The sequence below is a fragment of the Physeter macrocephalus genome, chromosome 10, assembly GCF_002837175.3.
Source record: "Physeter macrocephalus isolate SW-GA chromosome 10, ASM283717v5, whole genome shotgun sequence".
NCBI lineage: Eukaryota > Metazoa > Chordata > Mammalia > Artiodactyla > Physeteridae > Physeter > Physeter macrocephalus.
This window is the reverse complement of record NC_041223.1, coordinates 39,251,777-39,267,698: the sequence shown is the minus strand read 5'-3', so window position 1 is coordinate 39,267,698 and position 15,922 is coordinate 39,251,777. Positions and strand designations below refer to the sequence as shown.

The 15,922-nt window shown below is 35.1% G+C and overlaps 1 protein-coding gene across 1 annotated transcript in view; it reads right to left on the bottom strand.

The window, feature by feature from the left end:
• The window catches only part of TRDN (triadin), a 366,265-nt gene that overhangs the window by 171,940 nt on the left and 178,403 nt on the right, over nucleotides 1-15,922 (bottom strand). The window contains exons 11-12 of the mRNA XM_055087525.1: nucleotides 10,151-10,206; nucleotides 9,279-9,338 (exon numbers count right to left, since the gene is read on the bottom strand). Coding sequence (XP_054943500.1) covers nucleotides 9,279-9,338; nucleotides 10,151-10,206 — 116 coding nt within the window. The remainder of the gene's footprint in view (nucleotides 1-9,278; nucleotides 9,339-10,150; nucleotides 10,207-15,922) is intronic.

The window sequence follows — 15,922 nt, the reverse complement described above, 5'->3', positions numbered from 1 at the left end:
TTCTTGGGCTTCCCTGGTGGCGCAGTGGTTGAGAGTCCGCCTGCCGATGCAGGGGACACGGGTTCGTGCCCCGGTCCGGGAGGATCCCACGTGCCGTGGAGCGGCTGGGCCCGTGAGCCATGGCCGCTGAGCCTGCGCGCCCGGAGCCTGTGCTCCGCAAGGGGCCGGGCCACAACAGTGAGAGGCCCGCGTACCGCAAAAAAAAAAAAAAAAAAAAAAAAAAGATAGGACCTGTGGCCTAAGCTAAAACAATCAGATTATTCCTTTACTCTCACCACAAACGTTAGCTCAGGAACCGGTCCACAGGGACCAATATGACTCAGTTCAGGTTTTCTGTTTGAGCTCTCAGGAAGCCAATCTATTATTTTTCTCATAGGACATGAATAAGAGAGATGTAGGGCAGGCAGTATCTGATATGGCCAATTTGCAATCACATGGGCCAATATCAAGGAAACAGAGTCTAAAAGTGAGGAGAGATAAATCTCATCCTAATGATATCATTTGACCCCTGGGTCAAGATGAACTCGAAGACACTTTACTCTAGAACTGTATTTGGATAAACCAATAAATTCTTTATTTAGATGGTCTGCCACTTGTGAAAGCAAGTATCTTCAGTGATAAAGCACTGTTAAAATTTTATGAGTTCCAGTTTCCAGCCTGTTTAAAACTATGTTAAATGCATCTAGGTCAAATACCTTATTATGTAAGTCTGTAGCATCCCTGTTCTAAATTTCTAACGGATACCAATTTACCAAAAGAGACACAATTTCTATACTCACGCCGTGATCTTAGTGTGAGCTCTTGTACGTACTCTATTGTGATAGTGGACATGGTATATTATAAATGTCTATTTGCCTCTTTTCTAAGGTCTTTGAGAGCAAGTGCCATGTCTTTTATACTGACCTATCTCCAATATTTAGCAGATTTACTTGCAAATGTTATGCACTTATTAAATATTTGTTGAGTGAAAGAAGGAAGGAAAGCATAATTTCTACAAGAAAAAAGAGAATCAGACTTATGGTATATCTTCTTTATTTCCTCCTTTCTTATCCCTGTCTGCAATATGATCTCAAAGGAATTAGGAAAAAAAAGAAGAAAAAAAGAAAAGAAAAGAAAAAGACACTAAGGCAATCTACAATCGGCGTTTCCTAGAGTTGGAAAAAAAAAAAAACATTTGCAGGTTGCTAAAGACAGGGAGCTTTATTTGGTGAACTTCTTACTTACTGCCTTTGCTCCATCACTAGCTGGTAAACATGGCCAAGATACTTAACTGCTCCAATCCTAAGTTTCCCTTTCTATAAAATGGGCATTATAATACCTACCTCAAGAGTTGGTGTAAGTATTAAATGAGAACACAGTGAATAAATTTAACTGTTATTACTATTACTTTAAAATATCTTAATAAAAAGAATTCATATTGGCACGATTTGCTAAATTATTTTTAAAATATGCTTTCGGAATCCCAGGAGAGGCTGGAATTGAAGGAGATACTATTTGGAAATTTTTTAAGCTTTACTTTTACTGAAAGAAAAATCTTGTAGGCTTTTAGGATTCATAATACAAAAAAATTACTGGATATTTTGCTTCTCTATGCTTAAAGGTATATCTCAGGCCACAAGGGAAACTCAGGCTATGTAATTTCCCAACAAATTGGTCAAAATCCTCCCATCTATTAAAATTTTAAAAAAAGAAAAACTTGTTTCTAATATCTCACTTCCTGTACCACTCTGTGTAATCTTCGCATTAAAATTTAATTTATGGTGTTTGCAAGAGACCACTTTGTTTTAATGTTAAATTATTTTGCTTCTTAATTTTTTCAGAAAATACTTCATTCTGAATATAAACTGCAATTAAAATAATTTATCTAGTATGGGTACAGGAAATACTTAAATATCATTATGGATGCACACAGGGAAGAAATAGTCATAGTCTATTTACTCATTCTTCCTCGTATGCATTTCAATCCTCCTTGTTGAAAATACTTCACAAATCATAATACAACTCCCTCATACTCAAGTATGAGGGCTGATTTTGTTTGTCTTCAGTGAGAGGGAGGTCTGGATTCTCTATAATAAGCATTAAAAAGACTATTAAAATAGTCACTTTGTATACTACTTTACTTTTTCCAGGCCTGAATAATTTTTAATATGAACAGTTTCCCTTTCTGAATTTTAAAATGTATTTTAAAATTCTTTCTTAAACCAAAATGCCTTTATGTCCTTTCTGCATTGAGCCCAAACACACTTTTGCATTGTTCAAACCCAAAGCTAGAACATGGGGGATTATCTCAGAGATCCCACAGCACATTATGACACTAAATCCCTCTTACTGTCTCAAGCATTTTAGCTTCTATCCGGCTAATCCAGATGTGATACAAGAGGTAATCAAGGATCATAGTAAGTAACAAGTCAGCCGACTTTCCTGTATTGTTTCATTACAAAATCTCTTACCCTCAAAAGAATAAGTAACTATTGTCTTACATGATTTCTATGATTACAAAACACTTGAAAATGGATTCTCTTGCCTTCAAAGAAATTCAAGCATTGTAAATGTTTTTAATATAGTCAAGCTGCCATCATCTGAACTCTGACTTGCAATCTAGTCTAACTGGGAACTAAAAGCTAACTTGAAAGTAATCTACCGTTGCCCTGTAATTTTGGAGCATCCCGAAATCAGGGCTTGGAATTGCTAATTAGATCAGGTCCTATTTGTGCCAAATTCCCGATTATTTACCTGTTGAACAATTTTTAAAATAATTTCATCTAGAATATACATTAATATAATTGCCCAATATCACTAAAAAGTGTGTGAAGTACCTGTATATTATAATTGATATTAACTGGGAGATTACCACAGAATATGTAGAATCCCCCCCAAAATTATTCTAGATTTCAAAGTGTCTAACAAATAATGACAAGCTGAAGCATTTGTCAAATCTTGCCCAAATGCTTATGTACAAAATACAAAATTCAAATACAAGATAACTTTCTACAGTCAAGTGCTTTTCAAATAGAAAAAGATGGAATGAGCATAAAAAGCTATAATCGTCTCAAAATACAAGTTTGGAAAACAGAAGTTTGCTCTTTTAAACTGAAACTTAACAGTGAACATATATGAACGATACTATATATTATCTTGCCAATTATATCTGTACATATAAATATTTCAAAAAGTTACTTTTAAATACAAATCAATGTATTTTCATGGTCTGTAATCTGCCATGTAAATTATTTTGAGCTCTAGTAGCTAGAACAACTTATTACAAAAGTTTTATAAAGTAAAACAGATGATAGTCTACGTCTGGTAGGCATAGAATTTAATATGTTCAAAGCTATAAGCCTCTATAAAGGATTTTTTGCAATTTCTCAATGACAAAAGAAGATCCTATATAGAGGAACCAAGTAGCTAAAGGTTTCAGTTTGTTCAGAATTTAATAGCATCTGCCACAGTAATTGAAAATATTCTATGGTAATAGATATGACTGTATCATTTAAACAGCACAAGCTTTATGAGCTTTATACTGGATTAATCTGATCTGGTTAACTTATCGCCACAAAGATATTTTAATGTAAAGTTCTAATGGGGTATTTTAACCAAATGAATGATTCTTTAAACACATTGCTACAATACATTCACAAACTTACCTTTTGCCATTCAGTGAACACCAAGAACACTTAGATATATCTTTTTCTAAAACTGAGCCTTTCAATTCAGAATGTATTTAGTATTGGAATTTAAGTTTTATCACAACAGCCTCTTAATCTTATATTGTATATCTTTCTAAGGTGATCTAGACGAATTCCTCTTCATAACTGGAAAACACCAACTTTTTACTGTTGGAGTGTCTGTGGTGTTATCTCAGAAAAATGCAGATTATTTTTTTCCCCCATGAGCTCATCAAGCAATGAATTCTAAATTATCTCTTATATTTCCACTTATACTTCATCCCTTTAAGCATCAATCTCTCACATTCTGTTTATGTTTATCAGGCACTAAATTCACCTTCCAAAGCAAAACTCAACAAAAAAGTCTCTTTACTCCTTATACAGCCACACACACACCAAAAAAGAAAGAAATTCACTACTTTCTTCTCATTTTTGGATCTCCATTCCAGTCTGGCTTTATCTCTTCTCTGTGCTTGTCTTTTCTGCCCTCACGTTACAACTTCTAAGTAATATTCGCCAAGTTGATAACTTCTTGCTTCTCGAAGCATCCATTTCTGAAATGTCTCTATTACCAAACTCCTTTGCTTTTCCTTTAACCTCTCTAGCAATTCCTTTCAGCCCCTCTTACTTTATTTTCCATTATCTAATGTCTAGATGTTGGAATTCCCCAGGTCTTGATTCTGTATTCTATTCTCTTTTTCTTCTGACACAATGTCTCTGGGTGATCTCATCTACTCCCAGGACAATAACTGTGATCTATATGGATAACTCTTTCTATGGTTTCACTTCAGAATCTCCTCTGAGTTCCAGACCCATATCTCTAATTGACTGTTTAGAGTATGTGGCTGTGGAGCCATACTACCTGGGTTAATGTCCTGGCCCTGACATTTACTACCTCTCAATTTTATAATGAGGGTTATAATAGCTTATTTCCTGATTTATCATAAAGATTGAATGAGTTAGTATGTGTAAAGCACCTAAAATAGTTCCTGATACAAAGTTTGGACGATGCATCACATACACCTGAAACAACACACTCAAAAGGAAGCTCTGAATTTTTTCCATCACAGCTGTTCCCGTATAGGCTTCCCCATTTCAATAAATGACACCATCTTTTCATTGGTGTACCTCTTCTCTTTTCTCCCTCTAACCTATTATCTAAATGAGAATATACTTGTATTAAACACAAATCAAAATATTTTCTCCACTGCTGATACCCTTCAAGAGTTTCCCATTACAATTTTAATAAATTCAAACACCTGCACATGTCCCTGCATATCCTGACCCCTTGTATGTCTTCTCATACAAATCACACATATACACATACCACACACACGTGCACATACCATATTCACACATCACACAAAGATGTCCTCACCAATGGCTGGATCCTTCCAATACATCGGATTCCAATTTAAATGTCTCTGAGAGAGCCTGCTGTAACAAGCTTTCTATCTAAATAGCTCGCTGTCCCCACCTGTTGTTTCCATTGTCATTGCCCCAAATTTGTTTCCTCCGTGTCCCTTACCCCGAGTTGTCGACATTATGTCTTCTTAGTCGCTGTGTGCCTCCTGTATCAAACTGCAGGTCTCGTTAGACTGGGGCTTATGTTGGTTTATCCACCTTTAAGTGTACTCACCCCCTAGCACAATATAATAGGCATTTAGTGACTATTTCCCGTAGGAAAGCATTCAAGAATAAATGAATGAGTGAATTAGTCCTTTTCTAGCAGCTTATTTCAGAAAAGCTAGTCTGGTTTTTCAGGATCCTTCTTATCATTTATACTTTTATTTAGCTAATTCTTGGGGAAAAAAATCATGCTGCTACAGTTTAGGTAAAGAACAACGGAAACTACATTTGTGTGTCTTTTGAGCACTTTAAATTGCCAAATTGTATCATGTTGCTTGATTGAGCCATCTTTTTCAACTTTTAGTGGAACTCAAAGATAGGTTTAGTCATTGTACAATTCAGGTCTTCAAAACCATTTCGTATATGAATTTTATCTTCTAAAACATTTCTGAAAGTGTCTTTATTATAGATACCTTGGATAGTCTCTTTCTACTTCCATTCTACCCTCCCTCCAGTTGGAAAAATTGCAATGCCAAAAACCTGTCTTCTAGACTCCCAGCATGTTTAATTTCATCATTTAGATGCACCTACAGGAGACTGAAGAGCAGGAATGCTTTAGCAAACAAGGTCGCTTTGATATAAGTGGCTGAGGTTGGCCTCAACATTTTCAGTATCTCGTCTGTGGATGCAAAGAGGCAGGTGTGGAGGCAGCTTTGAAGAACAAAGCAGCTTCCTGGCCAATTGATAGTCCTCGGTGCTCAATAATCCAATGTAGTCTCCTGACATCAATTCTTCTAGTCCTTCCAACAATTGTGTGTGCATCCAGTTCCCTGTACAGAAGTCCCTCTTCTTATATCATCTAGAGTGGTTTGTATATCTAGCACGGAAGTCTGATACAAACATAGGAACATGGTTTTTAAAAGTTTTTAATTCCTTTCTTTTTTGTTTTTTTTTTTATAGCATTTCTTCAGGGTAAAACATACCTCATAACATTGTAAAAATATCTTGGTGATTTTTTTTTTCATTTCTATCAATGTTTTTAAACAACATATTTGGGCTTTTTTTTCACCATGGACAATTTCAAATATATACAAACAAGAAATTATTATAATGAATCTCAGTGTACCACTTACCCAATTTCAATTCATGGACTGGCAATTTTATATCCTATAAAACCCCACCCACATTTTCCCTAACAGATCACTAACAAAGTGTGATTTACAAGTTTCATGCAGCAGAGGCTCTTCTATCAAACCTTAGAACTTAAGCCTTAGATTCATTTGCACCTATATAATAATAAAATATAAATATAGTAAAATAAAATAATAATATAACATAAATACATTATATGTTCTATAATCATAAATAATATGAAACTTATTATAAATGTAATAAAATGCCACGATAAAACCCATATATTAAATAAGCATCTAGGCATATTTTACATCTTGTAAATCTGCTACTATTTGGGACTATAGTAATGATATTAGATGTTCTGCCATATTCCTCTGACTACTTTAGGAAGAAATAACATATGTATCACGGCTCTTCAAGATTTCAGGTAATTCTCACTTTTCTAGCGTAACCTCTAGAAATTTTTACTACTTTCATAATAAGTTTCAAACTGGCTATTTCTAAAGCATATTGCTCTCACATGAAAATATAGTTGGAGAATTATGAAACTCTAAAAAGAAACATGAGTTAGAAATCAACACTAATTGAATCTCTTTGTCTGTCTGTCTCTCTCTCACACACACACATACACACACACACACAATTTTGAGTATTTGGAAATTAAGAGCTTGCAAACTAATAATTTACGCATATTTTAATCAGGAATTTGAACTGATTTGTAAGAGCCAATGGTTTTGTGTAATTAAAAGTAAAAATGACATATAAACAAACTGAAAACTGATTCCAAGAAGGACAAGCTTGTTTTTCAATACTTGCTGAGCAGCCCTCCCCTGATGTGCTGTGCAATCACCCAGTTCAGCCTCTACTTCAATGGCTGAGCACTGGCCTTGCAGGAAGGGATATTGGCATAATCACTCCTCTTGCCAGTGGTGCACAATCTCACTCTGACATGACTGCTGGGCTAATAACACAGGTTTCCCAGTAGCAGAGAAGTATCAGATTTTCCCATCACTCTCTGAACAGAAAAGTGTTGTGCCCTTCCCCTCAAAAACAAAATTCAAATCAAAACAACCACCACACACACACCATTGTGTTTTGCCAAAAGCATTTTTCATGATTTTGCATTTTCACACCTATGATACTTTGACAATTACAATTCAAAACTTCCTCTGCAAATACTTGAGTAAAACTGATGGCCCAGGAAAAACTTGTTTCTCTTTAGCACTCAATCATATAGCTGTCACAGATACGATGACCCAAGCAACCAGTTTCTCAGCATCATCACGTGGTCAGAATTGTGTTTTCACTTTCTTATGATAAGATACATAATTCACCAGGAGAATAAAGAATGTTTTAAATAAACAAAATAAATGAATGTTCAATAATAAAATTAATAATAATTCAAATGCAAAGTAATCAGTAATCAAGTCCCAAACTCAAGAGAACACATGGCTGTCTCTTCCTGGATATTTTATGAGCCATGCAATCATGTAACTCTTAGTATTTTACAATATTTTTACCCCACTTATAGCATGATGTAGGGATTTCCTGTAATTCCTATTTGCTACTTACTAAGAGTAATCAATGTCTAGTTTGTCATCTTATGATCTTCTATTTCAGTGTCCTTCACCACATTTTTTTTCCAACGTATGCTATTACTTCCTAGGAAGGGAGGTTTTCACTAATGGCATCCAGCCCAGTCTGCTCTCTCCACACCATGTCCTACCTTGAAGCTCTCTTCAACTTCACCTTCACCTTCATTTAACCTTATCTATTGACTCAGTTTCTATGACAATGTTTTCAGCTTATTATTACACAGGGAAGATCTAGAAATTTCATTCACTTTAAGTGTTAATAGCTGAGAGGAATTCGTTTGTTACTCCATGCACACAGGCCCTAAGAGATTTGCATTTTAATAGAGGACAATTCTTTCATAACTCAAAGGAATGGAATATCTCTAATGGTGGAATTTCAAGCATCACTGACACTAATGGAGGAAATATTTGAGGTGAAAATACTTATCACCAAACCATAATACTAGAGACAACTACATATCTTTTCACCTAGATTTAAGCTTAACTTGAATAAAAGCAGATATTCATGTTTGAACAAGAGTAAAAGCAGAACTAAATTTAAAGCAAAAATCTAAGCTGTTTCTTAATGGAATGCATTATTATCTTTGCATTCTTTGCTTCTTATCTTTGCAAAGTGAAGTTATACCATGTATAACTCAATTTCATTATGTCTTGAAAAAGATGGCCTTAAAGTTCTCTTCACCTTCACCAAACTTAGACAGGCATCTTCTTGTCCTTCGGCTCCTGACCTCCCTTTCCTTAGAGCATTTACTTTAGAAAACTTGTACTTCTGATCTTTCAAGATATACATTTTCTTAAAAGCCTCCTGCCAGTTTTACAACCCATGTGTGCCTTTCTCAGAGGCCTGGGAGCCGCTCCTTTGAAATGTAATCATCAAGAAAGATAGTACTTCTATCTCCCAGTTTCTGTGGGAGGGTAGGAACCTAACTCCCTTCGGTGCCTTGCTCCAAGTTGTAAAACTACACTCTTGACATGAAAATAAGAGAAAGTTTTCTCGTCTTTTGAGTAAGGCCAATCAGCAAACACAGATGGACTACAATCCTCCCACCCCTTTCCAGATCTTAAAAACTCTCCTGCTTTTTGTTTCAGTGAAATTGAGTTCAGAATGAGTTCTGGTCTCTCTCCCCTATTGCAATAGCCTTGAATAAAGTCTGCCTTGCCTGTTTAACTTTGTCTAGTGCAAGTTTTGCTTTGACAGCCTGGACATGGACAGACTTAAGTACCTATATTCAATTTGTTTACATTGCCCCAAGATTCCTTTATTAACAAACATCCTGAACATAATCTGACTAAGGAAGCAAAGAAAGTACAATACCTTTTTTCTTTACATCCATGGTAGTTTCCTTCTCAGTTTTCATTTTGACATCTTCTTTTTCTGGTAGTAAAATGAGAAAACTATAAACATCTGTTTAATTATCATATATTTCAGGGCACATTTTACTGCCATTAACATCCAATTCATCTTGTATAGAGTGATTCTACATTAGAGTCACAGTCATGTCAAATATTAGTGAACTAGCACCTTTGTAACAGAACAGTGGTTTTGGTGTGCTATCCCTTCAGGGAAGGAGCAAAGTTTTGCTAAGGTTAAAAAAAAAAAAAATTTTTTTTCATGACAGTAGGAACATTAGATGGCATTGTTAATTATGATATAATTCAATAGTTTTTCTAAAGGACATTAAAAGGAATATACTGAATGTTCCCTGGGCTATCAGGCCACTGCAAGCATGTCAGAAGCTGAGAAATCTCTTGGGCTCGTTTGGGACTTCAGATGTGCTATTTGAAAATAACCATTCAAAAAAGAACAAAACATAGCAAACCAATTAACTACTTTCTTTCCCATACATTCAATAATTTGCTCTTTTGATAGACAATTTTATTAAACTAAATTAATTGGATAGTAAACTTCATATTCATATATGTAATCAAGTAAAGTAATGAAGTAGAATTGAGCACCACTCCAAAGAAAGAAAAAAAATAATCAGTAACAAATTTTAAAAGTGTTTAGGCTTGAATTTTCTTTTAAAAATTTCTCAATCTCTACTTTTTTGGAATACTTATATTTGTTTTTAGTAACAATGACAATAAAATTGTTAAGGGGATTTCTTTCCTAGAAAACAGTAGCTTTACCAGTAATATTACAAATGGATATTAATTAATTTATGTGTTAGCTTTTAAATTCCTTACCTTTTTTTTTTGTTTCGGAAGTCACTTTATTCTCAGCTTTCTTCTTTTCTTCTTCTCTTTCTAGAGAAGAAATTTAAAATATTTCCTTTAGGAAAATTTAGTACAAAAGGAAAATGAAGTTTTGAATGAAGGATTACCATTAAAGTCAGTTCTGCCTCCAGATAGTTTTGTGACTTTGAGCAAGTGATTTAATCTCACTAAGCCTTATTTTCTTCATTTGTAAAGTAATAGTACTTCCTTCAAAGTTAGATATGTTTTCAAAGCATTCTGCACAGTGCCTGGCTCACAGTAAGTGCATAAAATTGTGGGCTGCTAATACTGTTTACAAAAAATGAACAAGATAGTTTGAGCTTTCTGAACTAAACAATTGTTTGTCTAGTGCCTAAAGTAAGATATTAATATTGAAAATTAAAATATAATTTCTGAGAAACAATGCTGCAGGTAAGCTAAAAGAATTATTTTTTGTTTTCTTTTCATATGTTCAGTTTCATTAGAAATAATATATTAGGCCATTAACAATATTTTGATTTAACTGTTTTACAGATCTGCCTCTTGTCAACAGACATTTGGATTCTGGTGACATTTATATGGCACCATATTGGGGACATAACTTCCACTGCCCTTTCTGAGTGGCCATATCAATCAGCGTGCTCAGACTATATTTGTACCCAGAGGTTGCTGTTAAGTCTGGATGACACATAGAACAGTTTGACAGTTTGTGGTACCTTTAGACTTCTTTATGGAAGATTTCTGTTTCAGAGATCTACGAAAACCTTGGTCTGAGCGGCAGAGGGAACTTCAAATGCTGCCCAGCAATAGCCATGTAACAACTAGACATCCCCGGACAGTTTTCTGGTAAGTGTTCTCATTTTAAATAACGAAGTCATGTAGAAGTACACAGTTGTTGAAATGGAATATTCAGTACTGTTAGGTTTGAGGCAGCTATAAGCACAGTTAATGTTGGAAATTGACTGATTTTTATCTTCAGTTAGTAATGCAATTTACCTTATATTTGAAATACTTTTCTCTTTGTCATTTGTCTCTCCAACTCAAGTATAAATGTCAGGCATTCAAAGTTGTTCATTACCCAGAACTATTATGAGATTGTTACTATGCTGAAGAAATTCAATGTGTACTTCTAGTATCAATGCTTAAGTTGCCTACTAATGATGGCATCTTATTAAATATAGGAATTAATTTTCCCTAGGTATAGAGATTTTTTACTTACGAGATCAAAGCCAACACTTTCTTGCAGTGTCAGAAGTATAATTTACAAAGAACCTCTTTTCATGACTCCTAGAGATAAGTTAGTGTTGTAGGGAGAAATATATTCACACTCTGTCCAAATGTGTCTACAGTGTACCTTTACAGCTCATCCAATCAGAAGTAGAAAGTTAAGAAGTCAGATTTTGATAGTTCTAGAGTTAGAAATAAACCAATGGAATTCTACTTTGCCTTTTCCTAAAGGTTTATACATATTAAATATGCAAAACATCTTTAAAATTCTGAATAAAGATACTTTTGATTTAAGTATCATTACTTTCAGCTTCTCTGGGAGAAATTTTATGTAGCAAGGACTTTTCCATCTTATCTAAATAAATGCATATGCCAGACAGTTGAATTGGCATTTGCTAAACATCACCATCTGATGTCATGTGCTAGGAAAGGAGTTAATTAAAATACAGATTAATTGTAAATAATTCTTAGCCTATATTAAAAATCAATGCCATAGTCACGATAAGATCACAGCTTAGTATCCAACTTAGTATCCGAGTCTCTAAGTTTCATAATGTAGATGAATAAATATTTCATTTAAAAGTTCATGCCAATTAGTTAATCTTATATTAAACTTCAGCAGGAAAGTACGAATTTGAGGCCAGAAGATGGAAGACATTCTTTCCATTTTTTAAAAAGAGAATTGTCTTGTGTAATAAATTCTACCCTTTATATTAATATAGCTGGGACTTTATTGTGGTGATACAGTATTCTTGCCTTAGTTCAGATTGATTAATGCTTCCATTATACACTCTGCCTGTGATTATGGCCATACACTGAAAGAGTCATGAATAAGAACAGAAATCCACAAAAAGCAGGTATAAATAATGTACTTTAATAACATTTTTATGAATTAGACTTTTAAGCTGTCATTATTGGACTTACTTTATTCGTGGTTAATTCATTTTAAAACATCAACTTCTGAAGATTCATGCATTTCTTCAAGCACGACTGTCTATTCTTTAGGTGATTTGGCAGCAGTGAAATTAAGCTTTTCATTTATAAAAGGCACAACAATTTAATTATATCCTACTTGGATATAAAAGTAACCCATGTTTCTTATATGAAAACTCTCCTTCCCTTGACTTTTTTCTCCTTCAACAGTCAACAATACTCCTCCCTTTCCACTTGACTGTGCACCCACATATCCAATTTCCTCCTCATCCTCTCCTCCAATTTGTTTGCAGTTTTGTTAGTAACAGCTAGAGAAGAGTTAGGACATTTTATATCATTGATTTTCAGAGGGTTCGCAATTAAGTGTGTCTATAGAGTGTGAACTTATCAGCATACTGCCTTTCTCTGAGAAAAGTGTCATAAGCCCGGAAATGACGGCTCTATCTGGCAGGGATCACAGGAAAGGCTGGCTGAGAGAGAAATCCTCTCCACAATGAGCAGCTCTGAGCCACAAATATGTTATTAGCTTCTGCATAAATTAACATCAGATGAAAGAAAAATTAAATGACTTACTTTTTACTTTCTAAGCCCTTACAATGGGCTTTTCTCTTGCTTTTAAATGTTTTTATGCCATCTCAAAGCCAGAGAATCCACAATAGTTCATTATAATTGTAAAGCTTTTGAAGATGCCTGTTCCTAGCAAACTGAGCAAACAAATGCAAATGCTTCATTTTCATCTTATGTTTGTTCCTCCCCTTTTTGCCTTTCTACTGTAGGGATTATCCAAAATTTACATGCTTTTCTTCTAACTCTCTCTGGCCAGGGTTGATGTATTCTTGGTCCCAGTCAGGTTTCCTTCATAACAACTCATTCTAGCACACCTCGTCACTGTCACCTTGTTTGTAAAGAGTGGGAGAGGCTGGCCTGGAACCCCAGTCACAGTATGATCATGGAAAATTTCACATAAACAGATAAGTTCACTTACACCAATGATTATCAGAGTTCTCCATTGTTATCTACAGAGGGGAATGGAGCAAGAGAGAAAGCACTGGTGCTAGCATGGGTGACCTTGGTCTGAATTCTGTCTCTGACCCCTTCTGGTTGTGACATTGGCAATGTGCTGTGACACACTGAATTTCATTTCCCTCTTTTAAAAAATGGACTCGTAAAATCTATCTTGCCGGCTTATTGTGAAGAAACTGAGCAAAAGTGCCTGGCCAAAGTGGATGTTCAAAAAAAATAACGATAGCAATAACTAGCTATTACTATATTTTAGAAACAATCAAAATCTGCCTACATATACTCTTCAGTAATTTTTCTAAGTGTGACATTTATTAATCTGAGTAAATGCACATTAATTCTTATTTTTCTGTGTTGAGGGAGGCTGTATCAGGAATATTTTATATTGTGAAACTTTAAGAAAAAAATACTCAGTTAGGAATTAACACGTTTATGAAGGGGCACTGTGCTGGAATGAAGTGGATTCCAGTTTCAGTTTTGCTATAATTAGTAGTTTTTGCCTAATGCAACTGTAAGGGAATCTTCTGTCTTCAACCACAAAAGTCAGGGGAATGAATAGAATGTAGTTAAGTCCCTCTTCACCTGTCTATTCCTTTATTCCCCAAATGAAGTATTTATTTCCTAATTTTTCTGAGAACAGTTAACGTAAAAAGCTTTAAATCTGTAAATAGCTGTTGTACATTCTCTGGCTTTGCTACGGCTTAAAAAATTTTAAAGCTAGAGAAAAGTCCATTTTTAAGTCTTAAAAATGAATATGTTTATATGCATATGTATGCATGGATATATGAATACATATATATGTGTATATAATGTCAGGTGATAATAAGGGTCAGAAAAAAATAAAGCTTGGTTTAGAGGATTAGAGCATGCGGGAGCAGATCAGAAGTGGCTTTTTCTTTTAAGGTGGAACAGGGGTAAGCTTTTCTGAATGAGTACCATTTGAAAAGATTCTTGAAAAAAAGTAGAAGAGTTTTGGCTGTTGAGGAGAAGACTTCTCCTGCAGAGGAAAAATATCTGCCAAGACCTTGAAAGAGAAGCGTTCGAGCTATATTCAAAGAGCATGGAGACCAGAGTGGCTGGAGCGGAGGATGCAGGAGGAGAGTGAGAAGAGGGGTGGCCAGTGATGTAGCAGGGGCCGATCACACAAAATCTTGTTCATGATATGAATTTTCCATTTTATTTTGAGTAAGGTAGGAGGCTGCTGAGAGGTTTCAAGCAGAGTAATCATATTGTGATAAATTATGTTTTAAGAGGAACTTTGGCTGTTGCTGACTGGTTGGAGCCAAGTACCCCACTGGATTTTGTGATCACACTGCGATGAAGAAGACTAAGAAAGTAAAAGGATTCAGTACAAATACCCTTCTTCATGTTTTCCTCTTTTTCCCAAAAATTTCCTCGAGATTTTATTTGGGACTCTTGAAAGAATGTAACATTATAGAAACATGGTGGGAGTACCTCACTTCACATTGTGCTTAGGTTGCTATAACAGCAAAGCTCTTCAAGGACTTCACTTGAGTTATCTGGAATAACTAAACTGGTTTTTCAGAACCTGAATCCAGTCTTTGCCTTGACTTTTCCTTTAGTGAATGCTGAATTATTCTTAGAAGTCAGCTCTTCTCATTATCAGCTACTAACAACAAAAAATTCACAACCAGAACTTGTATAGCATCATCCACTGACTACCCAGAGACTTCTACATAAACAATTTATTTACTTAATCAACATATGTTTATTTAACCTTATGTCAAACCCTTTGCCAGGGTCTAGAGTTTTAAACTATTCCTTCCAGGAATTTTAGGTATGAGACTAAGAAGGGATAAAGTTTACAATTACAATATGGACTTAGGGACATTAAAGTCGGAGTCTAAGGGAGACAGCAGAGGCCCAAACCCAAGAGCAAAAAGTGTGAAAGCTGCTCCAGGGAAAAATGGTATGTGAATTCTGAACTGAGTATGACAAGTGTTACTATCAATGCCGGCTGGAGGGACTGAGGTGCCTGCTGAGTGCCCAGTCCTGTCCTGCAGATAAAGGCTGACAACTCTTAGTGATACAATACCATTCATGAAGTAAACGTCCCAAAGAACTCCAGAGCTAATCAGTGTAAATCCAAACTTTTTCAAGACACCAGACTACATACAGTTCTTTAAGCTGCAAAAAAGATTGTGGAGAAGTGATCTCAACAGTTATTTTATGTGATCAGAGCAAGGCAGGAAAAAAAATGTGTTAGTTTTGGTTTAATCACACTGATTTTAAGGTGATAGGAAATTATACTGTAATAGAATGCTATAACAGAATACAGCACATGACCTTACATGCATTAGCATATACTTAGTTCTCAGATAAAAGTCAACACATCCTTCAACCCATGAGAAAATGGGCTCAGGAAAGATGAGTAACTTGCCCAACTTCACAAACCACATAAGTGACAGAACAAGGATTTAAAACTAAGCATCACTGCAAACTCTGATCTTTCTTTCCCCTGCAACATGGAATAAGAAGTTTGAGGTAGACTTATTCCAACAAAAAATTGCAAACGAACTGAGCACAGACAGAAAATTGCCAATTTCTACCCTCTCTTTGTGA